The following is a 26073-nucleotide window of genomic DNA, read 5'->3' as shown; positions in this document are numbered from 1 at the left end:
TTAACGCATAGCTGACCTTATTTGAACTGCTTGTCGAAATTCCTTCTATCTCTCCTCTCATATCGCTATTGATGAGGCTATGGTCGCCTTTGCAGGCCGTTCGAAGTATATAATCAAGCTAAAGAACAAGCCTATTGATACAGGCTATAAGCTATAGTGTATTAGCGATTATAGATATATTTGGAGCTGGTTATTTCACTCTAGAATAGATGAAGTTGAAACACTTGAGAAGGGAATAAAAACGAGCTGGCCGCGCCTGCGCTCTGTAGGCGCTAAGCGCACCTTGTTAGCACCTATATTTGCGCTTGTTTTACGCTTGGCCAAACAGCTTCTAAAACAGCTCAAATTCTGTGTTTATTTAGATAATCTGTTTCTAAATATGCCTGTTGCATAGTGCCTGTTAACCATGGGAGTCTATTGCATGAGTATAACGTGCAAAAAGGCTGACAGATTTCCTTTACATCTTCAGAGCTATTTCAAGCAAAATAAGCTACTATAGGACTCTACAATAGCAGAGGTTATCGATAATAATACTCTCTGCTTCATTTAGCAAGATAATAAGGCTGTTAGCGCTATTTCGACTGCTTACAGCCTCTACAGAGTCGAGGATAAAGTTCAGTATACATAAAGATGCCCAAAAATAATGTCTGAAAATCAACGAATTTTATTGCCTGTTTTTGACAGTCAACTGTTCAAAAAGCTCTTTATTCTAATAGCTATTAATAAATATAACCACTATATAAAGGGCGTGGACTAAGCTAATTAATTACGTGCGAGTTTTATATGCTATTATAAGCAGAATTATTGAACATGGTGGCCCTTGTTTTTCTTTCTTCTTAACGTTACTTATACTAATGCGTATCTACTATAGAAATAGAGTAATAACGTGCAGAATCACGATACTCATAGGACTTTTATAAGCGCTCTATACAACCAATTACTATATTCGAATAATCCGAAAGAGGAGGAATAATCCCAGCCTTTACCTACGGTAGTCTCTCAACGCCACTATAAACGCGTGCGAGAGAAAACTCACGGTTGGTGCGAATAGGGAAAGCTTCACAAGCCTGGCTGTGTACGCAAAAGGGCTCCTAAGCGCAAATTCGGAACAAATATTACAGAAACAGCTGTAAATGGCGCAAATGAGGCTATTTCTGGTGGGTCAAGGACCTATTTCAAATGCAGCAAGTGCCAAATTTGGCTCTGTATCGAAGGAAGCTGTTGGCAACAATATCACCACTCAATTGGAGTCAATTGCTAGATAGAATGGCCTCAATTCGCCCAAAAGAGACGTTTGTTGACATTTTGTGCCCTTCGTAGTGATCGACAGCGCTAATTGGACCATTCTACACCCCTGTTCAGGGACGGAGGGGATAGCAACTTTGTACGTATAAATGCGCGCTCCTCGCACTGAATTAGATAGAACAACTTGCTATTTCCACACTGATCCGTCGATTAGTCAGCACAGTTCATCACTTGATCTAAAATCTGCTCGCAGCTCACTTCCGGTCTGGGCCAATCGGGCCTAGCATAGTAAGTAGTAAGACCCGGGAAGTTGGGAGTGAGGCATGGCATGCTTGACCAATCTTTTGCTACACAGCTGAAGGATTGAGAGGCTGACGCCGAAAAAAGTGTTCTGTGCACACTACGTAGTATGCATGCAGCTTTTTCGGAGCATGCACCGATCTACTAGTACTCCCCGTACGTTCAGGAGCAGCTATATTTCCATCATAAGTCATCGGACTGGATGGACTTATGCTATACTCACAGCCTGAAGGTGTAAGTTGACCACAACTTGACTGGAGCCACCGGGTCTAGAGGTCTGCCTTCGGCCACCATAGGAAAAATGGAAGAAAAAGTTGCTGCTGTGGTCATCGATAATGGGTCAGACATCACCACAACGGAATCAATAAATAATTCTCACAGTGGATGTTTAGTGGCTGCATGATCAAAGCAGGATTCGCGGGAGACGATGCACCGCGTGCAGTGTTTCGTGAGTATACGCCTACTATCAAAGGAAATCGGCAACGGTAAAGTAATACGAGATCTGAGAGCCGACAGCAACGGTCGTGGGTCGCCCAAGATACCCTCGGTAAGACAGGATCTGATCAAGTTCAGTATATTCTCTTTTAACGTTTATTTGAAGCATGATGGTTGGAATGGGACAAAAAGACTCTTACGTCGGGCACGAAGCTCAAGTAAAACGAGGAATATTGACACTGAGAAACCCTGTCCAACACACGGTAGTCACTAACTGGGACGACATGGAAAAGCTTTGGCACCATACTTTCTACAATGAACTCAGGGTTGCGCCAGAGGAACATCCTGTTCTCATGACAGATGCTCCCCTCACGCCCGCCAGCAATAGGTGAGGAACTTGAGGATCGAGCTCGTCCGCTTACTAACTTCTCCCAACCTTGAAGAGAGAGAATGACCCAAATTGTGTTCGAGGCTTTCAATAGCCCTGCCTACTATGTCTCAGTCGCTGCAGTTCTTGCACTTTATGCCAGTGGCCTCACAACCGGCCTTGTTATCGACGCAGGAGAGAAAACTACTCACGTGGTGCCAGTTTACGAGGGTTTTATGTTACCTCATGCGGTCAGCCGAGTCGATCTTGCTGGGCGGGATCTTACCGATTATTTGATGTGGATCTTAGCAGAAAGAGGCTATCCTTTCTCCACTACGGCTGAACGCATGATCGTTCAAGACATCAAAGAGAAATTGTGCTATACCGCATTGGACTTCGAGCAGGAGGTTGTTACCACAGCTGGGGGAGCCAATGAACCGGATGTTAGCCGCCGTTCCTCCATACAATCCAACTCAAGTGGCCTAAGCGGGACATCCATGAATAGCGCCTCATCGGATTACTCAGCAGCGACGGTTACGAGTGAGGTCTCGGATCATGCGTCTTTCAACGATCTTTACACGGAAGGTTCGTGATTTCCTATCTACTTTAAGCAACACGGAGTCGAGCCCATCCCACAAGTACTAGTCTGCGAGCATGGAAAATGCCATTGACTCTCCTTCTGATCCAGTTCGACCGATAATTCGATTCGAGCGTCCTACCGCAAGAGCTGGAAACCTAGAGAAGTCGTATGAATTGCCAGATGGCCAGGTTATTACTATCGGCAACGAGCGCTTCAGAGCACCAGAAGCGCTATTCCAACCTTCGCTCGTGGGTCTCGAGTCTGTTGGACTGCATGTGGCCGCGTTCAGTTCGATTGTCAAATGTGACCGCGACATAAGAAGAGAACTATATGGGAACATTGTGCTGGTAAGTCTGCAACACTGAACCACGTTGTCACCATGCAATTCTCACTTGGGTTTTACGTAGGCTGGAGGAAGCACCATGTACCCTGGTTTCGGCGACAGGATGCAAAAAGAGATGACAGTATTAGCACCTGGCGGGATGAGGGTGAAGATCATTGCGCCACCCGAGAGGAAATACTCTGTTTGGCTTGGGGCCTCGATCCTCGCATCGCTATCGAGCTTCGAACAAATGTGGGTGTCCAAACAAGATTATGATGAATCTGGGCCATCTATCGTGCACCGGAAATGTTTTTGATCGCTTTGTCTTTTCCATGCCTGAAGTTCATGGGCGAGAGTCCACGATTCGATCACAGCTATTTAATAGGATGTCTCGGTCCATACGATTAGGTACTTTGATCTTTTCAAATTGCGTTCGTCCATGCGGAACTTCGCACGCAAATCATAAGACGTTCTAAACGGAAACGGAGGTTGCGGCATTCAAGGCTTGATGAACATGATATCTAGCGAGAAGATGCCCTGCCTAGAATTTGGTTGACTAAGAACAGTTATGCAGATACCTCATACCAGGACAAATGATTCTGGGGTCTCGTTCCACCACTCCCAATTTCGAGGATTTCTTTCGCCATCCATCCAGCCGTGGAGGTAGCACAGGCCGACAACTGTGTATCTATGTTGGGAATTATCCTCCTTTCGCAAGATACAGGGCATCCTGGATCCATACAAAACACAAACAATGTCACCCTCTCTGATGGTTGAGAAGCCAAGGCCTATATCGAGTTGGTCCGTTAAGAACACTCTTTTACCACTTGCCACCTCACCAGTCTGTCGCAGGTATTGGCGCAACTCTGCATCACCATCTACGGCAGCAAGGGGATCGTTTTCATTCTCGTAGGCTTGGAGAAGCTCTTAAATCGAGTGGTTCATTTGGCCCAAAGGGGTGAACGAGCCATTCGCCAGGATGGTACAAAGGAGAGTCTCTCGTGAATCCATGGGCAACCAGCCCGGTACATGGTTTGCCGACTCTTCTGGAGCCAGCCTCTGTGCTTCTCTGATCAGCCGAGCCTCAAGTTTGTCGAGCCGAAAGGCTTCCTTGAGAGTAGGAGCGAAATAAGTATGCTGGAAGCTGTGCCGTAGAATAGCACTGATGCAGCCCGCCGTGTGACCTAGCACTGGGAGCTCGAGCGGACTGGAGTTCATGGATGGTGGTGTACAAACCTTCTCCCGGGACGCGCTCTGACGGTAGGGGACACCAGGCACGGATATCGGACTCCCACAAACGAACTGTCGATTTGCCCAGTTCGGAACCCATGTTGGGAGCGTGCAGGTCATGGGAGATGATTTGGTGGAAACAACATACTGGAGAATGTCGAGTGAATGAGTACTGCGGATTGCAGCAAGTGCAAGGTCCGTGTACATGGTCCCTATAGGGTCTCCATAGTTTGGCGTGATTGAGTCTTGGAGCGGGCTGATGGCACTTTGAGGAGGCTCGCTCGGGCTGTCGATGTATTTGTTGACAGCGAGAAATGCATAGACATAGTCGCGGGGATCGGTGGTGTCGAGGTGCTTCCGCGCATGCCATAGAACGTGCAAGAAGTTCAGTTCTCTCCTTCTGTGGGCTTTTCGGTCGTGGTAGATGGTGCGGACTGGTGCGAAGCCTCTGGTCTTCTTGATTCTCTTATGCCATCGCCCATCTTCCGCACTCTTTCCAATGCTGTAGGCCGAGACCACCAGACCAGTGACAAAGTCGAGAGGAAGTACAATGTCTCCCCATATCATGTCGACTCGCAATGCAATCACCGCCTCCTGGTAGACCCAAGCGCGACGGAACCAGGGCAGGTCGAGAAACTTCTCCAGGAGAAGTCTCCTTCTTTGCACCATTTCATTGTGCTTCTCTTCTTCATGTGATGTGCCAATCATCCGTGCCAGGATGTCGTGGTCCAGCATGAGCACACCACCCGAGTCCTGAGTATTGGACTGGAGAATGGAGAGACGACGGTACATATCCTCCAGCAGCTCTGCATCATAACCCCGAGGGCCCAGCCAGACGACGGTGCACCTCGCTTTGCTATAAATTTCGCCCATGCGGCGAATTTGAGCGCTTTTCTCGGCTGTGTCATCTTGATCGATGGACAGTTGATCAATCCATAGAACTCGCGTCTCCGAAGGCCACCGTAGGTTTCTCAAGGCGACATAAAGACTGTTTGTGACGCGGAGTACACTTGGTGGAAGCTGCAATCCGGTTGCCTCGATACGGACCGTCTCTGTTCGCTCGGAAGGTCCCCAACAATACGACAACGCCTCATACTCGCCTGCTTGTGCCAGAGGAACATGGAATAACTCGCATTGGATTGTCGATCTGTCGACGGGTTGTTCCCCAGATGCCGGAGGGAGTAGACGCAGCAACCTGATATGATCTTGCTCAAGGGGTCGATATCGATAGGCTGTCGTCGGAAGAAACGAGCTTCTCCACGATGGCCTACCGGAAGGTAAGAGTGCCATTGTTTCAAGTGCAATGGCCAATCACTTATGGCCGATCAATGCAGGTTGCCTACGGCCAATGTGACTTATGAGGCGCGGTTCAGAGACCGGCCAACCTCAGGCCTGTGGTGATAAATTCACGGCATGGAAAAAGAATTCAATCATCTCGAATCTCTTACCTTGATACGTGAGCAACTCGATTCGATATCAATCCTTTCTTCCTACTACCTACGGGCAAACTGGCGGCATCCAGAACTTGATCGATGACCACATCGCCGGTGATGATTTGGGGAGCGAGCGCATCAGGAGGCGCAGGGGCTGGTCAGTACAGTCAAGGATACAGGGGATTGCCCTGGACCGCTGGCAGGACGGCAGTGCAAGGGCATGAGAAAGGGCGGGCTATCCTGGAGCAGCCTCTTGCAGCGTTGGATGAGCGTTGGGGGTGAGCTAATGATACATAAAAGCGGCGTCGAAGGATGAGCGGAGCATTTAAGGACCGTAGTACTAGTAACTATACCTTAGCGCCAAGAGGTCTAGGGTGCGCAGGTCCCGGACCGGAGGACCGGAGGACCTAGCTCTAACCGGGAGAATCTTACTTTTACTAAATTTCCGCATGCATGTGCTGTCATATCATCATGATTAATCCAATTCCGCCACTCCAACTTATCTATGTCCGAGTATCTTAACCATTTCAATACAGACCCAACTACTTGATGTCTTGGACTATGTATCTAAGTCAGTTGTCGGTCTTCTTTCTATAGGCGTCGAACCCTCGACCGGTGAGATTGCAGTAGTCCTGGCCGAGCCCCGTAGGACTTGGCGTTCGTCTCCCATGTTGTTCTGCTGTGTTGCAGGGCTCGTAGCCTGATCAAGGCCATCGATGCGTTGTTCAGTGTCTACTCGTCTTGGCTGTGTGAAGCTCGATGCCTCATGCGCAACATCTCGCCTTTCAGTCTCACCCGGGTTGTCCAACGGTAGAGTCACAGGTGTGACGCCGTCGCCATTGCTTTCATGAATTTGTTCCTCTAGATCCATGGCATTTCAGCAAAATTTAATCTCTTCAAATCCCACATCCACCCTTGCTTGCACTCACCAAAAATTATCTCCGCTGCACTTAGGAAGGGGAGCGTGATTAGAAAAGGGCGAGAAGTTGCCCAAATCCCCAGGCATTTTCTGAACCTCGAACTGGATTTGAGGGTGGAAACCGTTGGGTCACCGAAAATAGACAACTTATCACCCACCAGACAAGTTGCGTGCCCTGCGAGAACAGTATAGCGGGAATATGCGGTCTCCAATGCATGAAGCGCTCATGGAACTGGTAGGTCCGCAGCATCCGCTCTAGGAATTCGAGAGGCTTGGTAAACATCCATTTGGTAAGAATGACATTGGGTAGCATATGCGACAAAGCGGTCCAATAGCAAAACATCAGTACGATGCAAAGTACTATACCGGACACTTTGTGTAGTGCCGCGCCGTTTGCCCAATAATCATTTTGGATTGAACAAATGGTGGGACAGCGAAGATCCATCATTGGGAACAAAGAGGGACCCCCAGCCATGAGCAGCGCTATCATCAGAGCAAAAGCGAAAGTGATCATAACGAAAAATCTGAGCTTAGCCATCATGGGCCGGCTTTGGAAATACCGCCGCAAACTGAGGACCGATGCCAGATGGGCACTACAGGAAAACATGGCCAGGGATATAATGAGATGAAAATGATAGATGGAAAGGTGTCTGATCTTGACAAACCCAATGATGAGAATCGAAAACCCCGTCACCAGTTGCTGGTCGCTCAACCCCAGGATGAAACGATCGAGCACGGCAGTCCAAAATTGCTTGCGAGTACTGGGGATTCTGCTGAGCGGCCAAAAAGAAAGCCCGGCGCTTATCGCATCCGCTACCACTGCGCAGAAGACTGTCAACGCAGCGCTGCAAAGAAATGCTAGCAAGACCTGCTACCAAGGTTAGATCATGTTCAATAGATTTTCTGGCAACCTCGCCTCAGGTAATGGATAAGGACTTACTCCAATTCCAGCAATGTCAGGATCAGGATCCACGAGATCGTATTGCCCATCACAGCGTGACATTTTCAGGAGTAGATGGCTATGGAGGTCACTTCATGAAAGAAAGGCATGTAGGTGAGGCGTCAAAACATGGGGGTTTCATCTTTTTCAAATACAGGCCTCTAATTGGTCCAGTTTTGCGGAGTCAGCATTCCTTGGCACTTCACCATTCATCTCCTTCGTGTCAAGCAGATTCCTATGGAGACGTACACCAGTGACTGGCACGAAGGTACCAACGGTTACCTGTAGGAACGAATTCTCTGAGGAGTGTACGCATTTAAGCACTCCGAGTCAGGGAATTCAGTCTCCTTTTCTTGCCAAGCAGAGGCAGACAGACAGCCCTCCGGCCCCTTAACTAGGGCGGTATGGCGGACCGGAGCTAGGTGACTGGAAATAGTGAGAGTTCCGTCCTACTGTATCCTGTTGAATGCCACCCTTTGATACTCGGCGGTATCCAAATTATCAAATTGTCAGTGGGAATTTGATTGTCTCATCTTGTGTCAGACAGAAGCTATTTTCACGGTCCTTTTGGGGGCGAGTTCCTGCTCGTCCAACATCCTGCTATCGTGCATATCTAGAGAAGAATCACTGTGTTGCAGCCCCAACAAGACCATTCTAAGCTGGGTGACGAGAGAGAGAGTTGCCTGTGTCTCCCTGAGCCCGTGAGATCGACCCAACTTCTGAAGCCGCCAAAGGTCTGTGACATCAAGGTCTACTCGACAGATTATTGGCCCTAGTTATGTTGTTCAGTCACCCAGCACTATTGACTTATCAGCAGTTGCGAATGATATACACGTTGTGGCCTGCTCACCTTTGCGCACTTCACCGACTATTCTACATTCTCAATCATCACACTCGTTGGTTGAGCATTTAAACACAAAGGAGAACCGCCTCTCTCACAGGCTATAATCATGCACGAAAGAGAAAGGTTGATAATACAGAGCCACACTTTGTGCGAACAAGGAAAAGATACGTTCTATCTGAGCAAGATGAATTTGTCTGTGAGGCATGCTGTCAGATTGACTTTCAAAAAGTGTTTGATCTTAGCGCGGACACTCTTCAAAACAGCAATCCGGGTGGCATCTTTATCGCCTCACTTGGTACACTGTGTGATCAAGCCTCTGGAAGTAATTGTGCTCTATGTCGAGTCTTTTTTGCAGTGCGCATCCCTGCTGACCCGCATCAGAAATCTCAGCAATATCAACTTCGGGCCTTTTCTCTTCTAACAAACTCCCACTTTATCCAAGGTCATAAGACTCATTACAATCCCACGGATATAAGGGCACAGGACCAGGCGTACCTCGCGGTTGTTCCTAAAGCCTTCGACTTTGGAAGTCATGCACTTGCAGCCGCTATAAAGAAGGTAGGCGCACTGTTCTGCTACCAGGATGGTAGCAAGCAACAAGGAACCTTCGCACCACCGGCCGTCCCAAGTCAAGTGAACTACTCTAGGGTGGTACAGTGGCTCGAATATTGCAGGTCGCATCATGCAAATCGCTGCACGAGCGAGCAACCTGTACTAGCAGGGTTGAAGCTACTTGACTGCAGTTCATTCTTGGTGATAGCTGCTCCGATTTTATTTCGGTATGTGGCACTGAGCTACGTTTGGGGCGGCTCGAAAGGAGGCAGCTGTAATGGGGTCACGATATTCACCGGTGGAGCGAAGGTGCTGCGGTCATGTCTTCCCAATGTCGTTCTAGATGCCATCCAGGTCACCAAGGCACTGGGGTTGCGATATCTTTGGGTTGATAAGCTCTGCATTGATCAAGACAACCCAACTCTGAAGCATGACCAAATAAGTCAGATGGACAAGATCTATAGAGGAGCAGAGGTCACCATAATTGCAGCTGCAGGAGAAGACGATAATTACGGCTTGCCTGGCGTTGGAAAGAGACGTCGGAGAGCTCAGCCGGTAGCAAAGATCGGCAACATTAGACTCGTCTCCAGTATGGCCCATCCGCACCATACGATCACCAGTTCAAGATGGTGGACTAGAGCTTGGACGTATCAGGAAGCCGTGCTCTCTCAGCGCCGTCTCGTCTTCACAGAAGATCAGACCTATTTTGAGTGTAATAGGATGAATTGCTCTGAAAGTTTCCAGGGCGATTTGGATGTTTTTCATGTAACTGCCAGATCTCTGTTTTGGGGGGTCCACCATCCTGGTATCTTTTCGGGTGAAGAGGGCACTTCAAATCTTTCCAGCCGGCTCAGATACTTCGACCTTGCAAGCCAATATACAGCGAAGGAGCTAAGTTTTGAGGAAGACTCCCTTAAAGCTTTTGCTGGGATTATGAGACACTTGAGGAGTTCCTGGTATCCTATATGCCAGGTATGGGGGGTCCCTTACGAACATAATGGTTACAAGTCCATACGCCGAGGGTTGCTCTGGTGCCACAAACAACACTGCTGGTCCACATTGGCGAAACCCCACCGACGGTCTGATTTTCCATCCTGGTCGTGGGCTGGGTGGGCTGGAGAGATAGACTTCATGGTGAGTGACTGGTTTAGTGTTGGCTCCAATTCGGCCAGTGTCTTTTTGGAGGTCGAAGTCGGTTGTCTGGTGGAGCTTAATTACCTACCACTCAACTCTGCAGAAGATGCATTTCAGTTTTCGTACCCCCTTGCTCTGCACCTAGACGCATGGGCTCTCCCAAGCAGTATGCTCAAGGTCCAAGATCCTGAGCGACCATCTGCATGCACTATCGCAGGCTTCGATGCGACACTGAGCTTATCTCAAGGTCCAGGGGATCCCAAAATTGTTTCCAAAATGTTATGTGAGGGCAAATGGGAGTTGCTATGGCTTTTGACACAGTCTTCAGCTGCATACTTTTTAGTTATCGAAAACCATACCGACTTCGCTTGCCGTGTGGGTACGGTCGATGCAAAAATTCCTCCTTGGCCATGTCATTTGTTGAGACATTCGCCGCTGGGAAAGCGACGTAAAGTTTGTCTGAAATAATGAAATCTGAATGGAGATGGGCACTGTTCAAACGTCTTAGACATATATAATACTTTCATTTCACCTAGTTAGGGAATTATACGTATATCAAGGTCTGATGACCAATTCAATGACTGGGAGAACTCTGTATGGAGTAACTAGTTCATGGTTGTCTTCCCTATCTAGTGTTATCATTACCATGCCCAATTCTCCTCTCAACATTTTCTATCACTCACTGCTCATGATACTGCTGAGCTGAGGACTCCTTCCGCAACTTTAACAAGCACCCTTTACCGTTGTTCACTTTTGCAAATCAAAAAAAGGTCATTTATCACAATATCCGCACCATGAATTACTGAATACTACCGTGCATTGGGAAAGTGTTGTGGATCCTTAGCGTTGTATCAAGAATTGAAGTCCTGTGGAATTCTTCCGTCGACGATGGATTACCGAAGCGTCCATATCCGTGTCCTCCGAATTATTCCTGTTGAGCCGCGTCTAAAATGCCGCCTGGTGTCTTTATCCGTTGGATGGACGAAGCCTCTGCTGCTTGTGCTGTGTCGTCCTCGTGAATGGTCGATTCAGAGTCGATGAAGACTAAACGTTTCCCGTCGGAATGATAGCCATTGATAGCCATTGATAGCAAGAGATCTCTGATCATTGGGCATTCTAAGCCGGTCTCCAAAAGCAAAAGACACGTCAATATGCGGAAAGGTGTTGTTCCAACTACACCCAGCACGCACTTCAGCGGTGGTATGGCTACGTGCCTCTACATGCACTTCTCGCCTCCTTTTCTTTTCTTTTCTTCCATCTCGCAGCTTGAAGAGCTCGACTAGGGGCCCAACCATGCTTCGAAAGGTTGGCAGCCAACAGACATTCCATCTCAACCCTGCCGCCATGCAAGCCTAGTGCTGAGAGACGCCTCGCAACATCAAGCAGGAGGATGCATGATGGTCACCGATCCCCAGGCAAGCTACTCCCACCCCGCGGACTCTGACCTTGACTCTGACCTCCACTCGACTCCTTCGCCTTCTTCAGCAGCCCCTGGAAATAATTGTTCAAGGATTCATTATCCACCTTCACACCATCCGGCGTCGCAACCCCACTCCCACTCCCTCCTGCCGACCCCTTTCTCGTCGGCGTCCTCGTACTGTCTCTGTCCCTGTCGGCCTCCCTCTCCCTAATCCGTCTCGTTACTTCCTCCGCGTCCATCTGTACCCCACCCACATTGATCTTGTACGGCTGCTGATGGCGAGCCACTTCGTCCAGTAACGCGTGCGCTGCCGCGGTTTTGCGCTCCATTCTCTGCTCTAGGAGCTCCGACTCGGAGGGGCCCCGTCTTTGGCGTTCGCGTTCGCTATGCTCGTCTTCTTGGCGGTATCGTTCTAGGATCTGCGCTTGGGCGGCTAGGAAGGTCTGCGTGTCTGGGACGGTGACCTTGTCGGAGGTGCTGGTGGAGGGGACGAAGGGTTTGGAGTTCGCTAAGGGGTTGGGGAGGGAGGAGGTGAAGAGGGAGATGCTGACTTCTGATGCTGCTTCGGAAGTGGAGAGGCTTGGGCTATCTTCTGTCTGTGCTGATTTTGCGCCGCCGTTTGTGGTTGGGGTTTTAGTGGCGGAGGGGTCGAATTTGGCTTCTGGCGGAGACTGGATTTCTACCGACCAGGCGTTGGCGACGGTTTCCATCTCGAAGCCTTCTCGTAGAATGCGGATCTTGCCCCAGGAATCCCAGTTGGGAGGGATGAGGATCTTGTCGCGGTCTATGACGTTGTGCTTGATGATTTCTCGTTTCAGGAGGGATTGTATGCCGAGACTGGAGTGGATGAGGGTGCGGACGTTGTTGGAGTCGAAGGAGGTGGTGTAGGTTAGTGAGGCGCCATCTGCATTCGTACCGGTTTCAGCACTTGTCTTGTCTTGTCGCACCTGGGAATATCGGGACTCACGCTTCAACAGCACACATCTCGTCCACTGCAGCAGGAAATCAAAATCCCCCTCCTGCCATCCGTACTCCCTCTCCATCCTCTCCTGCTTCTCCGCATTCAAACACACCACACTCAGCGGCACGCCCAGCTCATCCTCCCACTCGCCAGGCCCCAACGGCGCATCCACCGTTTTGGCCTCTCCGCCCATGATCCCAGCCCCAATTCTCCTCTCCTTCCACCCCTTCATCGTCTCCTCCATCGCCTCCCTAACCTCGTGGTCCAACCCTTCCACCACCCTCCTTAGCATCCGAATCCACTGCCTCAGCTGCCTCGGCCACTTGAACGGGTCCTCCCAGTCTAATAATATAGTCACCAGCGTGTTGGGGACCGTCTTCGTCGTGAACAGCGGTTTCAGCAGCGGGGCGAAGGCCGCAGAAGGGCTGGCGAGCATGTGGATGGAGAGACGAGCGAGGATATCTTCGCCATCCGTGTCGAGGACGTCGTGGTAGGTGTAGCCCAGGGTGAAGCGGTTGGAGATAGGGATCGGTTTCTGGGTGGTGCGGTTGGGGGGGTGGTTGTTGGTGCGGCGGTGGTGGCGGGTGGTGTTATTGTTGGACGCTTCGGACGGAGGCTGTAGGGTGCTGAGGAATGCGCGCTGTTGGTCTGGTGTTCCTCCTGCTCATCGGGATTTGCTTTGGTTAGAAAGGGGGTGGATGAGTTGGGTAGCAGGTAGAGTGCGTACCGAGGATGATCAATTGTTTCTCTGCCAGGTCCTTGCCGCGGGAGACTTCGTCCAGCATGGATAGCCATATTCCTTTTGCGGTGGTGTCTTTGGTGCCGGGTTTCCTGCTGGTGGTGGTGGTGCTGCCTCCTCTGTAGGACTGAGCCAGAGGGAAGGGGTTTGTTTGCATGGCTGTGCTCATTGTGGTGGGTGCATGGCAATTCTATGAATGATGCGGTGGAGTGCGTTACGTGAGGGCTTCTATCAAATGTCTTTCGTCACAAGGACTTCAAAGGCTGTCGTCTTTCATCATCCAGTGGTGCCGACAGTTCAATGGTCTATATCTGACAGTTGACAGTTGACGCGCCGAACATTTTTGGGGGCAGCGCGGAGGTCTCCCGCAAACTCCGCACCCCTCTCCCACAACTCCCTATACACATAACAGTAACTACATATTTTATCACACGAACAGCGAATCCTGCAAAGCAGTTCCGCCCCTCTCTCTCTCCCTCATGATCAGCCCTTCCCTCCCACAATGAACTCGATCCGCCAAACCCAAGCGCTCAACAAGCGCGAACTCGAAGCTGCCGTCCCCCCTTCCGCCTCGTGGCACGCCGACTACCGCGACACCGCCTACATCTACATCGGCGGCTTCCCCTTCGACCTCTCCGAGGGCGATCTCCTCACCATCTTCAGCCAGTATGGCAACCCGACACACCTCAACCTGGTCCGTGACCGAGAGTCGGGCAAGAGCAAGGGTTTCGCGTTCCTGAAGTACGAGGACCAGCGGAGTTGTGATCTGGCGGTGGATAATCTAGGGGGTGCGCAGGTGTTGGGGAGGCTGTTGAGGGTGGATCATACGAGATATAAGAAGAAGGAAGGGGAGGATGAGGAGACGTGGAGGGTGGAGAGGTGGGAGGGGGAGGGGGATGGGAATGGGGATGTGGTGAATGGGAATGGCAAGAGGAGTAGTAGTGGAGAGGAGATGGAGGATGATGATGGGGAGAAGAAGAAGAAGCGCAGGAAGAGAGGCATGATCAAGGAGGAGCGGGAGCTGGAGGAACTACTACGGATCAAGGAGGGCGAAGAGGAGGATCCTATGAGGCAGTACTTGATTGAGGAGAAGAAACAAGAGATCGAAAAGGCTTTGGCTAGGATTGAGAAGAAAGAGAGGCGTCACCGTAGGCATCACCATGAGAGGGACCGGAGTCGCGGCGAGGATCGAGCGCCTAAATCTCACAGACACCGAGATGATTTGGACGAGAGACGGGCCCATCGGCACCGCCATCGTGAGGATAAAGACCGGGATCACAGAAGCAGAAGAAAGGATACCGATGAGAAAGATAGACACTCCCGCCATCAACAGCGGAGACATGTTTCCAATGGTCAATCCTCGACGTCGAGAAGTTCAAGCAAGAGACGCAGACCTCGAGACAGGTCGGATTCGAGGTCGAGAAAAGGCCGGCCAGCAGAGAGGCACCGCTCCCGGAGCAGTAGAAGGAACCCCGAGTATGATCCATCCTCACGCTCGCGCTCACGTTCACGTTCACGTTCACGTTCACAATCCTTTTCGGAAGAGCGAAGGCGAGATCGCAGGTGAGACAAAAGGTATGAAGAAGCGCCTTTTCCAAAACTAGGGATTTATGTACAGAGATTGCATCAAGTATGCTTCGCCAAATCAAGCTCCCTTGAGCAGCTCGATGCCCATTTCTTTCAGCTTGAATTTCTGAATCTTGCCACTTGCCGTTTTAGGATATCCTTCTACATGGAATACATGGCTTGGGACTTGAAAACATGTCAGTCAGCCGGCATCTACGAGGTGTGAAAAGGGACTCTTGCTTACCGAGATGATGGCTCAACCGTTCTCTGACCCAGTTCCTGATCTCTTCTCGGCTGGTCTTCTCAGCGCCCTGCCTGGGTACAATGAAAGCGGCAACGACCTCACCATACTTCTCGTCCGGCAAGCCTACGACACTCACTTCCTTGATCCCCGGATGCGCGAACAGGCAATTCTCCACCTCGAGAGGATGGATGTTCTCTCCGCCGCGGATGATCAGATCTTTGATTCTGCCGGTGATGCTGACAAAGCCTTCTTCGTCCATGGCGGCCTCGTCACCGGTGTGCATCCACAGCTTGCCTTCCTCGTCCGTCCTCATGACCTCGGCCGACCTCTCCGGTTGACCCCAGTACCCCTTCATGACCAGGTATCCGCTCACTGCTAACTCGCCTCTTTCGGCGATTCCAAGAATTCTCTTACCGTCGAAAGCATCCACAATCTTGGCCTCGACGTGTGGCATCAGCCTCCCAACCGAGTTGATTCGCTTGTCCATAGGGTCATCTGTGGCCGTCATACAAGAAACGGGACTGGTCTCGGTCATTCCGTAACAGATCGTCAGCTCCGTCAGATTTAGCGTTTGGTGCAGCTTCCGCATAATCTCTGCGGGTATGGAACTGCCCGCTGCTATCCCTGTTCTCAAATGCCCAAAGCCCTCGTTCCTCACCGTTCCATTAGCCAGCAAGTCCAGCTCGGCCAAGAACATGGTCGGCACGCCATATAGCGCCGTCGCCTTTTCTTCTTGCACGGCAAGAAGCGAGGCCTTCGGGTCGAATGCTTCGGCAGGAAAGACGATGGCAGAGCCGTGGGTGGCTGTTGCCATGTACCCGAGGATACATCCGAAGCAATGAAAGAGTGGAGGAGGACAACATACAATGTCTCGTGCTGTAAGGCGCATGCGAGAGCCGATTTGGTGGCCGTTGTTGAGAATCGAGCGATGAGACAGGCAGGCCGCTTTCGGAGCGGAGGTCGTACCAGACGTGAATTGGATGTTGACAACGTCAGTATTGGAGAGGTGTTGAGGCGGAAGTGCGCTGGAAGAAGGACCGTTGAGAAGGTCAGGAAAGGAGGTACTACATCTGAAAGGGTCGGGATCAACGCGACCCGAGGAGTTGTCGACGAGGATCAAGTGCTTGAGACTAGGCACGCTGGGAGACTGGAGATTTTGGCGGGCCAGATTCGGCGTTAACTGTTCAAACAGTGGAACATTGGAACGGGGTGTTTTGAATGGTAAATTGGTCTCGGTACTGATGATCAGGTGCGAGGCCGCAAGGTGACTGAGGGCGGAAATGACTTGAGCAGCATTAAACGCCGGATTGAGTGGCACCTGTCAAATTGAGCATCTCGTCAGAAGCACTGGCGTGATCGACTGACTAGAATGGCGCCGAGTTTGAACAGCGCATATGTTGCCTGACATGATTCAGCGTATCTCTATAGACTGGTTTCTGCACGCATACAACGCTGTACTCGATATTGTTTCCTAGCGAAACAGCAACTCGGTCACCTTTCTTCACCCCTGTTTCCTGCAGACCTCTCGCGAGACTGTTGCTCTTCAGATCGAGGTCATGATATGTCAACCGCTGCCTTTGGTGCCGGGATATGACTCTGCAAGGTACATGAGTGTGTCTCTTATCCTGTAAGGAGTGGACAGTGAGGCACGAACGCATTGCGGTCACCGTGTTGGGACACGATCTTCCCAAAGTGGCCTCCAATCGTATCTTCTAGCAAAGGCGGCTTCACAGGTTCAGCCAGTCTCAGAGTAGTGTGTGCAATCGGATGCGCGCACCTCTGACGGGCCTTTGGCCCTTGCTTGTGTCAGTAGGCCTCGCCGGGAGGTGAATCCACTGGGAAGATGCCATGCTCGGAAACGAGAGAAGGGTCTCATGGCACCGCTTCATCACTGATTTCAGACAACATCGCCCACGTCTCTCAACGTGGTCTTCTACTTGGACCTCCCGCTGAAGATAGGGTTGATCATCAGACCTCACAACGTCAAATGGGGTATGCCGCGGCATACAAGAGCCAAGCCGTGAGGAAGTTTGGGGGGCCATCAAGCGGAATGATCTGCAACAAGGGCCAGAGGTCGTCAACCAGGGGAAGACTCTGGGCTGTGCCAACACCAAAGCGAATCTGTATTGAAGGGGCAATAAATAGGGTAGGCTTGAGATCATTGTGATATCTATCCTACCGTCGGAAGATACCGGTTGTCTCAAGTACTGGACAGCTTGAATGCAGGAATAAAAAGTGATTACAAGTAGAATATGTAAGCGCTGCAAGCCCAGATGTGCCTGGGAGCACATGATTCCCTGAGCTCCCTCCCTTGCAACGCTGTTCACTCGAAGGCATATCCGGAAGATAACCCCTCGCGCCAGACGATCCTATATCATCATCAGGCGCAGATAGTATTGGTCATTTAGGCACCCATCATGCATCTCTTCTAAGCTGCGACCTCTCCATTGACGTCTTCACCATGGCTCTGTTCACGTTGCATGCGAGCCTCGATTTCGCGCAGTTGGCTCTCACGCGCAAGCAGTTCTTGTCTCTTTTCGTTGATCTCACGCTGCACCTTGACTTCGATCTCTCGCAGTTTCTCCTCTTCACGTCGGAGCTGCTCCTCCTTGAGGCGCACGGATTGAGAAGCAAGGTCTTCAGGGTTCATTGACGAGTCTTGGTTACTGTGGGCAAATTCGTTAGTAGGCTTCAGCTTGGTGGGGACATTGGACGACGTACTGAGCGGTACCACCATCCACGCTCTTGCTGAGTTTCTCAGTACGATAATTCTCGTACAGAAAGTCATGAGTGATCTCTTTCAGATCAGCCAAGTGGGAATGGAGAAGGGCGCTTCGAATGGCAAGGAAATCAGAATGACGGGGGTTGTCAACTTCTACAACACCCCATGGATATTGTCGAGCTCTGACTCTTCGACCTCCAATCTCAAGAACATCTTCAGATCCGACAATGGCGAATGGCATCAGTCCCCGCAGCTCGGCATTTTCCTCCACTGTATCCTCATCATCCTCTTCAATATCGTAGGGGAAATTGTAGACAGGAATGCGGTAGTGCTCAATGTCCTCCATAACAAGCTTCTTCGACTCTGCTAGTTCTGCTGGGGTCAGGGAGTCGGCCTTTCCGATGACAGGGATCACATTAACTCTCGGTGATAGTCTCCTCATCAACTCAATGTCAAGCTCTCGTAGACCATGGCCGGTTGGAGTGATAAAGTAGAGAAGCGCATGCACTCGGTTGTCCCTGAAACGAGGGTTCCGCTTGATTCGCGATTCTTCAGCAAGAATATCATCGTATTGGCGCTCGAGGTATCCAACGATCTCGCCAAACGAAGCCTCGTTATCGATCTGGTCTCCAAAGCCGGGAGTGTCGACGATGGTAAGTGATATTCTCGTGCCTTCTTCATCCAGCTCGAGCTCTGAAGAAAGTGTCAGCTGGGAAAGACAGCCAGGCCGGCATCATTGTCACGTACCAACTGTGATTGGCTTGATGCGCACACCCTCTTCAAGGTGAGCGTTGGCTGCATCGTCTGCATCTTTGGCATGCAAAACCCGCTTTCCGCACAAGGTATTCACAAACGTGGTCCGACCTGTAGAGCATGGTGGTCAATGGCCTTTCTCCCATATTTAGCATATTAGGCTGGCACCCTCGTACCTGTTCCACTTGCGCCGCAAACCATCAGACAGAACTGAATTCCCTTCTTGACATTCTTCTTTCGCCGGATCTTGATCTATAGAAACCAGAAGTGGTCAGTAAATTTAGACTGGCAGCTGTCAAAGGATTGCATGGGGGCGACGTTGAGGAATTGAGCCGGGACTTCCTGGAACTTCTTACCGCGCTCATCTGAGAAGACATGCTGGACGAAGCTGACAGATGCGAAGATGCAACGACTGCAGGTACTCAAAAAACCTGCAACAGCTCGATTGACAAGGTGTGACAGGATATCTGCACGCAAGAAAGCTGTCGGACGGCAAAAGGACGAGGTGCCTGGAAATGAACTTAGGGGTCAAAAGCGAAATTTGGCGGATAGAGGTCGGGATTGTCCTTTCCCCCTATTTACCTTCCACCAATCAACGCCCAAGAAGCGGCGACCACCAATCACAGACCACAAATCACGGTGATCCAGATATCTCCGTCTATTACTTTTCACTATCAATATGCCAATAATGGCCTGAAATGCCTCGCCTGAAATGCTGTGTCACGATGTGAATGCTGACACTGCAATTGAAATTGCACACGTCGTTTGTCGTTTGTTTAAGCCGCATTTGCCCAAAACAGACTAGCGCTTGGACATAGGATGCGGTCTCGTTAGTGATGACAGCTATGACGATGCAGCCTGTCAGTGTCAACAAACAAACCAGCCCCTATATCTCCCTTGCAGTCCTCCTTCTACTGAGAAGACCATCTCGCAGCTTCTCACGGCATGAAATGGAGCGTATCCCCACTTCAACATGAATACAAGGCCCGTTATCGACGACTCTGCCGGTCCCATCTCTCTATCAGCAGCCTTCAACCATGATGCCAGCTGCTTCTCCGTGGGCCTCGATACAGGCTTCTGCGTCTTCAACTCCGATCCGTGCGAGCTCAGAGTATCGAGGGACTTCAACGCTGGGATTGGGGTGACAGAAATGCTGGGGAGGTACAACTTCCTGGCCTTGGTGGGCGGCGGGAGAAAGCCCAAGTACTCGCAGAACAAGGTCGTCATTTGGGACGATGCAAAGCAAAAAGCAGTCATCACACTCGACTTCAGCACTGCCGTACTCCGTGTCCGGCTCTCCAAGTCTCGCATCATCGTGATTCTCCAGAATAGCGTCCACGTCTACGCCTTCTCCTCGCCTCCCTCCAAGCTCTCCGTGTTCGAAACGGCAGATAATCCCCTCGGTCTCTGCTGTCTCGGCTCCAAGCTTCTTGCTTTCCCGGGTAGATCACATGGACAAGTACAGCTGGTGGAGATCGACTCTGGAAATGTCACAATCATACCCGCGCACAGCACTCCATTGCGCGCCATGGATCTAAGCCCGGATGGACAACTCCTCGCTACAGCCAGCGAACAGGGGACCCTCGTGCGAGTCTTCTCTACCAGCAACTGTGTACGTATCGCCTCTCCCCCTCCTCTACCATGCTAGCAGTAACATCCGACAAATCCACCCTCCATATCTTCGATCTTCCTCCCACACCCTCCAGCACAGCACGCCAGACCCCCTGGTCACCCAGCAGCCGAAGCGCCTCACCGGCCGCATCCCCAGTAGATGACGCCTCAGCCACAAACCAGAAATGGGGCTTCCTATCGAGATTACCTCTCCTCCCACGCGTCTTCTCCGATATATACTCCTTCACGTCAGCGCACTTCGAGATCGGAGATGACTACCAGGGGGGAAACGGCAGTCTGGGCTATCTACCTGCACTTGGCTCGCTGGGAGTGAGGCCGCACAAGGGTTTGATAGGCTGGGTGGACGAGCAGACGATCCTGGTGATCGGTGCGGGCAGAGATGGGAGGTGGGAGCGATTCAAGATTGCAGAGGACCAGGAGGGGAAACGAGGCGTGAGGAGGGATGGGTGGAAGAGATATCTAGGCGGATGAAGAAGATTGGGTTGTCCTAACTTAACGAGTGCTGCGATAGCAGAATATTGGAAATATCGGTCTTGCCAGGTAGTAAGTTCATCGTGGAGACTGACCATGGCAGACATGTGGCTTGCTAGAGAGAACTGCATCCTGAGGCCCAGCCTGAAAGCCACAGAGCAACCAGCCTCAATCCCCCGAGGTGGAGGACGGAAGCAAGAATCAGCTAATCCAAGAGCAAGCCACGTGCCAACAAGATGACCAGCACGAACAACAGCCAACAACGAGGATGAGAGGATACCAGTACCAACCGATGATTTACGAACAAAGAGGCCGCCCTTAAGCGTGATGCATGATGCCAATGAGGTGAGGTAGTAGATAGCTTCAACCTAACTAGTAGAAGAGCTGATCGCAAAGCCAGCTGGCACGGAACGAACAAGAACAAGAACAAGAAATTTCTGAGAAAAAAAAAGATTCCCTTCCTCCCTCCCTTCCTTTTTTATTTCCCACGTTAGGTTGTAAATCCCTCCAACCGTGAGAGAGAGACGGGAGAGAATAGAACAAGGAATGTGCTCGCCCCATCAAGTCACATGTAGGGCAAAAGGAGAGATGTGAGAAGAGCACAGCGCAAGTGAGATGGAGCGACTACGGACGGCCGCCCGGGATGCACTAAGCCATGTACTGGAATCATGCTGGAAGATCAGGGCTGAGTAGGTTTGATCAAGTAGACAATGCACCCCAGCGTTTGTTTGCACTTGCACAGATCATCTGGGAGCAGAGGCGGAAACGTGAAGTAGTTGTGGTTGTGCTGCACTGAGCTGAGATCGTGCAAAAGTCCAGATTGGATGTCCTGTGCTGTACTGTGCTGTACTGTGCTGTACTTTCAACTGTATTTCCTTCAACACAGCAAGGTATCTCTATCTAGAAAGGACATTTCATGTGCACATGTCTCACCTTCCTGTCCATGGCCATACACGAGCGAACTGATGCGTCCTGATTGACCTGGCTCCTCTACTCCATGCCGGCTCTCCATGTTGTCATCCACACGGTAGTTCCTGGGGATCCGTCGGGCATGCCACCAACAGCACGCCGCTGCGACAGCGACCATGCATCCCTTCTCCATGGGACATGGTCTCGACTCGACGCGTCGATGGTGCGGTAAGAAGTGAGGTGGGGTCATTGCTGGGCCTGTTTGCTCCAAAAGTCCAAGCTGGCAATAACGTCCTCGCCTGCCTCGTCTTCGTATGCGTACAAAATCTGCAATTTGCAAAGGGTAAGCAAAAGTCCACTGTGATCACCGGTTCCCAAAACCCTGGTATCTGGGGGGTACCAAAACGAAATGCGGGGGAGCGGAAGGGATCACCTCTCGTGTGCTCGAATGCAACATTCTGATGTTCTTCCCGGTCATGACATGGATAAGCTCGCTCGTCTCGATGTGTCGGATCTCGATAAAACTCGGCTCGAAGGCCAGAATGTAGGGGTAGCTAAGGGCGAAGGCCTGCGGCGTCCCTTCCCATTGTATCTTCCAGTCAGGTCGTGCCCGCCAGCCATTGCGATTGACGAAAAAGCTGAAATCGGAGTAATTGAGGAGGAATTCGCCGTTCAGACGCTCAATATGTATTGGACGAACGTTTTCTCTGCGGGCAACGAAGTCGAGCGATGTGTCGGCTTGGTCCAGAAGGGATTGACGCTCGGTGGTCTCGAGGGAGACAACTTCAAAACCTTTGGCGCAGCCGACGCAGAGGGTAGAACGTAGATAGTGCACAGAGGACGATTCAGCTGGGATGTAGAATTCCTAACAGATATAAGATATGAATGGCTGTGAAGCAGAGTAGAGCAAACACATACCTTGAATGGCTTCAGAGCATCCTGTCCACTTTGGAACATTTTACTGATGGCTGGCTTCTTCTTGCCTTTGGACAAATAGTCCATTGGCTCATAGACTTTGATGGTGGTCGATAGTGCTGAAGTCTTGACCGAGCATACCAGATGCCTCCCAAGACCAATGCCAGCCTTGAAGAAATTTGCGTGGCCCTGAATCTTCCTTGGCCGCCTGGCGAGCGGGTTTTGCTCATTCAAGTCGAGAGCTTCGAGAGGATAGGACGTAAGTGTCTTGTTTGACAGAACTAGCAGAAGTTGATATTCTTCTAATGTGTCGATTTGTGTCACCTGATTCGCGTCGAGGATTCGTTTAGGTCTTGCTGATTTTTCTTTAGGCCACCTGTCTGAGAGATAGATACCGCTATCTGTTCCATAAACCAGTTTTCTGCCACCATCTGCCGGCACCAAACAGTTCACTCTGTTTGTCGCATTGAAGAAGCCCTCACACAATATGGTTTTCGTGTAGAAATTGCTGTTTCGTTCCCGGAGCTTGCTCTGCTGCTCCTCGACCTTTTCGATGAACTTCTTTCGCTGCGTCACAGAAGATGCATAAAGTGGAAGTTCGTACCCACCTTTACCAAGATGCTTGAAGGTGATGGGGAAGGCTTGTTTGTCACCTGGCTGCGCGGATGTCGACGATTTTGTGCCGGGGATCAGGCTTGAAGACGGTCTTTTGAGGTTACCAATTTTGGGTATGACCTGGTCCATCTCTGCAATCATTAAAAGCTCAAGCGGTATGGGCTTCCGATAGACGCGATATTCTTCACGCTTGCTGACAGTCTTGATCCGGAGCAGAAGCACGGCATGGTCAAACAGATAGGCTGTAACTTCTGCTGTATCGCTGGGACTTTTCTTGAAGCTCATCTTCGTCAGGATTTGACGATTTTCTTCTGTAAGCTTCAAGTCGACATAATCACCGGGATTGAATTTGAGCTGGCCGTTCAAAGTGAGTAGGTTGAAATGATTCTCGGCCTTGCCACTCTCGGCGTTCACTCGAGTAAGAAAGTCTTTGATAAGAGCGATGGCGACGGGAATGTCTTGCTTATCAGGGTTATCGTCTTTCGTATACTTTAGAACATTGTCGAGCAACAATGGATACCGAGCGAGTCGGGTGGTTGGTTTCGTCAGATACCCGTTAAGCTCAAGCTTGCGAGACTCTTTCATTCGTTCTGTTTCATCGACAAATCTCGAAAAGGCTTGATTCTGCGACTTCTCTTTCTCAAACTCAAATTTGCCGTACATCTGGTTGGCGCCATATTTGATGAAGGGACCAAATCGCGGCACCCATTGTAAAAAGATGTCACCAATGTTTCTAACCACTGGATTCTCCCGCTGGCGAGCACTAAGCGCCTCAGCAAACTTGGAGTTGACTGCAAGTATCTCCAGACAGTTAGAGAAGACCGTCCGAATAAATTTCTCCCTGCGATGCTCTGGGATTGGCGAAGATTGATTGGGATTTGCTGCTCGTAATGGTCTCATCCAAAAGTCGCGCAAATACTCCAGATCTTTGACAAAATCACGCTCGGTGTACATAATCTCTGAAATGACTTCCTGACGCTTCTTCTCTCGCTCATCCGTGCTTGCGGCAATCTCTTTCGGCACACTGTTGATCCAGAGCTTTTGCTCATCGTCGTCATCCCCATGCAAACTGCCTTTGGAAGATTGATGCCGAAGGCCTGGTTCAGGTTTGAGATTGAGCCTTGCCTGCTGCTCTAAGCGTCGAGGGCATGCTATTGAGTAGCAAAGATGATCCCGCGTACATGTTGGAGAATAGCATTCTGTAAGGAGCGTAAAGACTCCATTCACTTCTTTCGAAGTCGCCTCCTCGCCCATCGTCTCCCGAAACTGGTAGACCTCTCCGCTTGCATCACGCAAACGATGATCGTACGTTACATCATGAAAGAACTTTTGCGCATCCAGAGCTCGGCCCAAAAGTAGGGCCAGGTTTCTGTCTGTGGTCCTGATGATATACGCAATGAGATCGACAGCCTCGGCTCCATTAAACGCGTTTTTATAGGACAGGTCATTTTTGGTCTTCTCACCAACGCCTATGTTGGCTTGGAAGACGTCAGCAACTCTTGACAGAAGAGCTGGGTAAACCATGGGCGTCCGGCGTGGAGTCAGTGTCATAGACGTTGCAGCGCTGGGCGTGCATTGTAACTGAGATGCACTCTGCATGCTATCCGCCCGATCATTGACGAGAGTGGTTACACTGGATGCGCTGGAGAAATTTCTGCCTGGTAACGAGGCATCGCTAGGCCTTCTTGGCTTTTGTGACGGGCTGAAGGGTGTGGGGCTCGAGTTGGATGTGTTGAAAGAAACGGGTGAACCGCTGGTAGTACTAAGATCAAAAGAGCTCGGCCCTGAGGATGACTCTCGCCTTCGCCCGGGTACGACGCGGCCTGTCGTTAGTTGCGACTGGTCGCTACGATCACCCATGTAAGAGCTCATCGTCATTGCTCTCTCGTCTAGCCTTTCAGGTATTTGACGTCCTTGAGACGTTATACGCGGTCCTGCGTTGTTATATGGTTGCTGACGGAACGAGCTTGCCGATCCTTGTTGAAAGCTGCCAGGGGGCGGACCATATAGTGGAGGTCCTCCCAATCTTGCCATAGAGCGTGATCGAAACGCGTCGGAATTGAGCGCGGCTGCTGGTACTCTATTTGGAATAGGTTTGCTGGGATATGGGGGCATAGGTAGGCCCGGTCTTGAATCAATTCTTTGAGGCTGTGGATAGGGCCGTCTGTCAGGAAACGATGGTAACGGTGGTCCCTGCTGGCCTGGTCCTGTTGCATGGCCTTCATATTGTGGGTATCCATTCACTTGAGGCTCGACAGGCCCTGCACCGCTGGGTACTCGCCTGTCATATCCATTTTGCATGTGCCGGACGGGTGGCGGCCCACGAGGCAACATTCCCTGAGCTGACTGAGAGGTGATGCTATGCGCTCTTTCCTGTGACATCGATTGGGGCTCCGAGGTCATAGTTTGAGACCGGCCAGGAGGAGGAGCTCCCCCAAATATCTGCTGAAAAGCAGCATCTCGCTGAAAATTGGACGCATGTCCATAACTGCTTGTACGTGGGCCGTAGTTGTGTCCCTCTTGAGTGGTGTAGTCTGCCATACCCAGCGAAGACACAGCCGACTCCTTATTATTTCACTGGTCGCAATACTTTTGGGGAGCTTCTGTCTTGGTAACAGGTCACCTAGAGGTGGCGGATGGTGGGTTCTGCGAGATGGAGAGGTTGCAGGGCATGCAAGTCCTGTTTGCATGTGACTAAGTCGTCAATGATATAGCTCTGTTATTTCTTTATTCTGTAACGCGCAGATCGGGACACGAAAGGCTATGAGGAGTGCGCTCCCAGTGAGTCTCGGATATAGTGAGGGGGGATCAAAAGGACCTTCGGC

At 50.8% G+C, this 26073-nt stretch overlaps 10 protein-coding genes across 10 annotated transcripts; 4 read left to right on the top strand and 6 right to left on the bottom strand.

The window, feature by feature from the left end:
- Positions 1-2150: 2150 nt before the first annotated feature.
- EPUS_04182 (Actin) lies at positions 2151-3565 on the top strand (the record flags this gene model as incomplete). Its single annotated transcript, XM_007788175.1, has 4 exons — positions 2151-2368; positions 2424-2932; positions 3036-3274; positions 3335-3565. The coding sequence occupies 4 exons, from the start codon at positions 2151-2153 to the stop codon at positions 3563-3565; spliced, it is 1197 nt and encodes a 398-aa protein (XP_007786365.1).
- A 611-nt stretch (positions 3566-4176) lies between these two features.
- Positions 4177-5769, bottom strand: EPUS_04181 (uncharacterized protein; the record flags this gene model as incomplete). The annotated part of the gene is made up of 1 exon (XM_007788174.1): positions 4177-5769. The coding sequence occupies one exon, from the start codon at positions 5767-5769 to the stop codon at positions 4177-4179; it is 1593 nt and encodes a 530-aa protein (XP_007786364.1).
- A 685-nt stretch (positions 5770-6454) lies between these two features.
- Positions 6455-6783, bottom strand: EPUS_04180 (uncharacterized protein; the record flags this gene model as incomplete). The annotated part of the gene is made up of 2 exons (XM_007788173.1): positions 6455-6471; positions 6519-6783. 2 exons carry the CDS (start codon positions 6781-6783, stop codon positions 6455-6457), a joined length of 282 nt encoding a protein of 93 aa, XP_007786363.1.
- A 972-nt stretch (positions 6784-7755) lies between these two features.
- On the top strand, positions 7756-10769 carry EPUS_04179 (uncharacterized protein; the record flags this gene model as incomplete). Its single annotated transcript, XM_007788172.1, has 2 exons — positions 7756-7881; positions 8997-10769. The coding sequence occupies 2 exons, from the start codon at positions 7756-7758 to the stop codon at positions 10767-10769; spliced, it is 1899 nt and encodes a 632-aa protein (XP_007786362.1).
- Positions 10770-11702: 933 nt separating this feature from the next.
- Positions 11703-13590, bottom strand: EPUS_04178 (uncharacterized protein; the record flags this gene model as incomplete). Its single annotated transcript, XM_007788171.1, has 2 exons — positions 11703-13342; positions 13410-13590. The coding sequence occupies 2 exons, from the start codon at positions 13588-13590 to the stop codon at positions 11703-11705; spliced, it is 1821 nt and encodes a 606-aa protein (XP_007786361.1).
- Positions 13591-13923: 333 nt separating this feature from the next.
- Positions 13924-15025, top strand: EPUS_04177 (uncharacterized protein; the record flags this gene model as incomplete). The annotated part of the gene is made up of 2 exons (XM_007788170.1): positions 13924-14569; positions 14631-15025. 2 exons carry the CDS (start codon positions 13924-13926, stop codon positions 15023-15025), a joined length of 1041 nt encoding a protein of 346 aa, XP_007786360.1.
- Positions 15026-15066: 41 nt separating this feature from the next.
- Positions 15067-17107, bottom strand: EPUS_04176 (uncharacterized protein; the record flags this gene model as incomplete). The annotated part of the gene is made up of 6 exons (XM_007788169.1): positions 15067-15173; positions 15232-16549; positions 16597-16632; positions 16680-16827; positions 16886-16956; positions 17009-17107. The coding sequence occupies 6 exons, from the start codon at positions 17105-17107 to the stop codon at positions 15067-15069; spliced, it is 1779 nt and encodes a 592-aa protein (XP_007786359.1).
- A 552-nt stretch (positions 17108-17659) lies between these two features.
- EPUS_04175 (uncharacterized protein) lies at positions 17660-19083 on the bottom strand (the record flags this gene model as incomplete). The annotated part of the gene is made up of 5 exons (XM_007788168.1): positions 17660-17897; positions 17953-18646; positions 18701-18817; positions 18883-18958; positions 19063-19083. 5 exons carry the CDS (start codon positions 19081-19083, stop codon positions 17660-17662), a joined length of 1146 nt encoding a protein of 381 aa, XP_007786358.1.
- A 596-nt stretch (positions 19084-19679) lies between these two features.
- On the top strand, positions 19680-20809 carry EPUS_04174 (uncharacterized protein; the record flags this gene model as incomplete). The annotated part of the gene is made up of 2 exons (XM_007788167.1): positions 19680-20316; positions 20358-20809. 2 exons carry the CDS (start codon positions 19680-19682, stop codon positions 20807-20809), a joined length of 1089 nt encoding a protein of 362 aa, XP_007786357.1.
- Positions 20810-21964: 1155 nt separating this feature from the next.
- EPUS_04173 (uncharacterized protein) lies at positions 21965-25789 on the bottom strand (the record flags this gene model as incomplete). Its single annotated transcript, XM_007788166.1, has 3 exons — positions 21965-22045; positions 22119-22583; positions 22637-25789. The coding sequence occupies 3 exons, from the start codon at positions 25787-25789 to the stop codon at positions 21965-21967; spliced, it is 3699 nt and encodes a 1232-aa protein (XP_007786356.1).
- Positions 25790-26073: the final 284 nt, after the last annotated feature.

The sequence above is a fragment of the Endocarpon pusillum genome (genome assembly GCF_000464535.1).
Source record: "Endocarpon pusillum Z07020 unplaced genomic scaffold C713005, whole genome shotgun sequence".
Lineage (NCBI taxonomy): Eukaryota > Fungi > Ascomycota > Eurotiomycetes > Verrucariales > Verrucariaceae > Endocarpon > Endocarpon pusillum.
The sequence above is the reverse complement of the archived record's forward strand: the minus strand, read 5'-3'. Positions and strand labels throughout refer to the sequence as shown.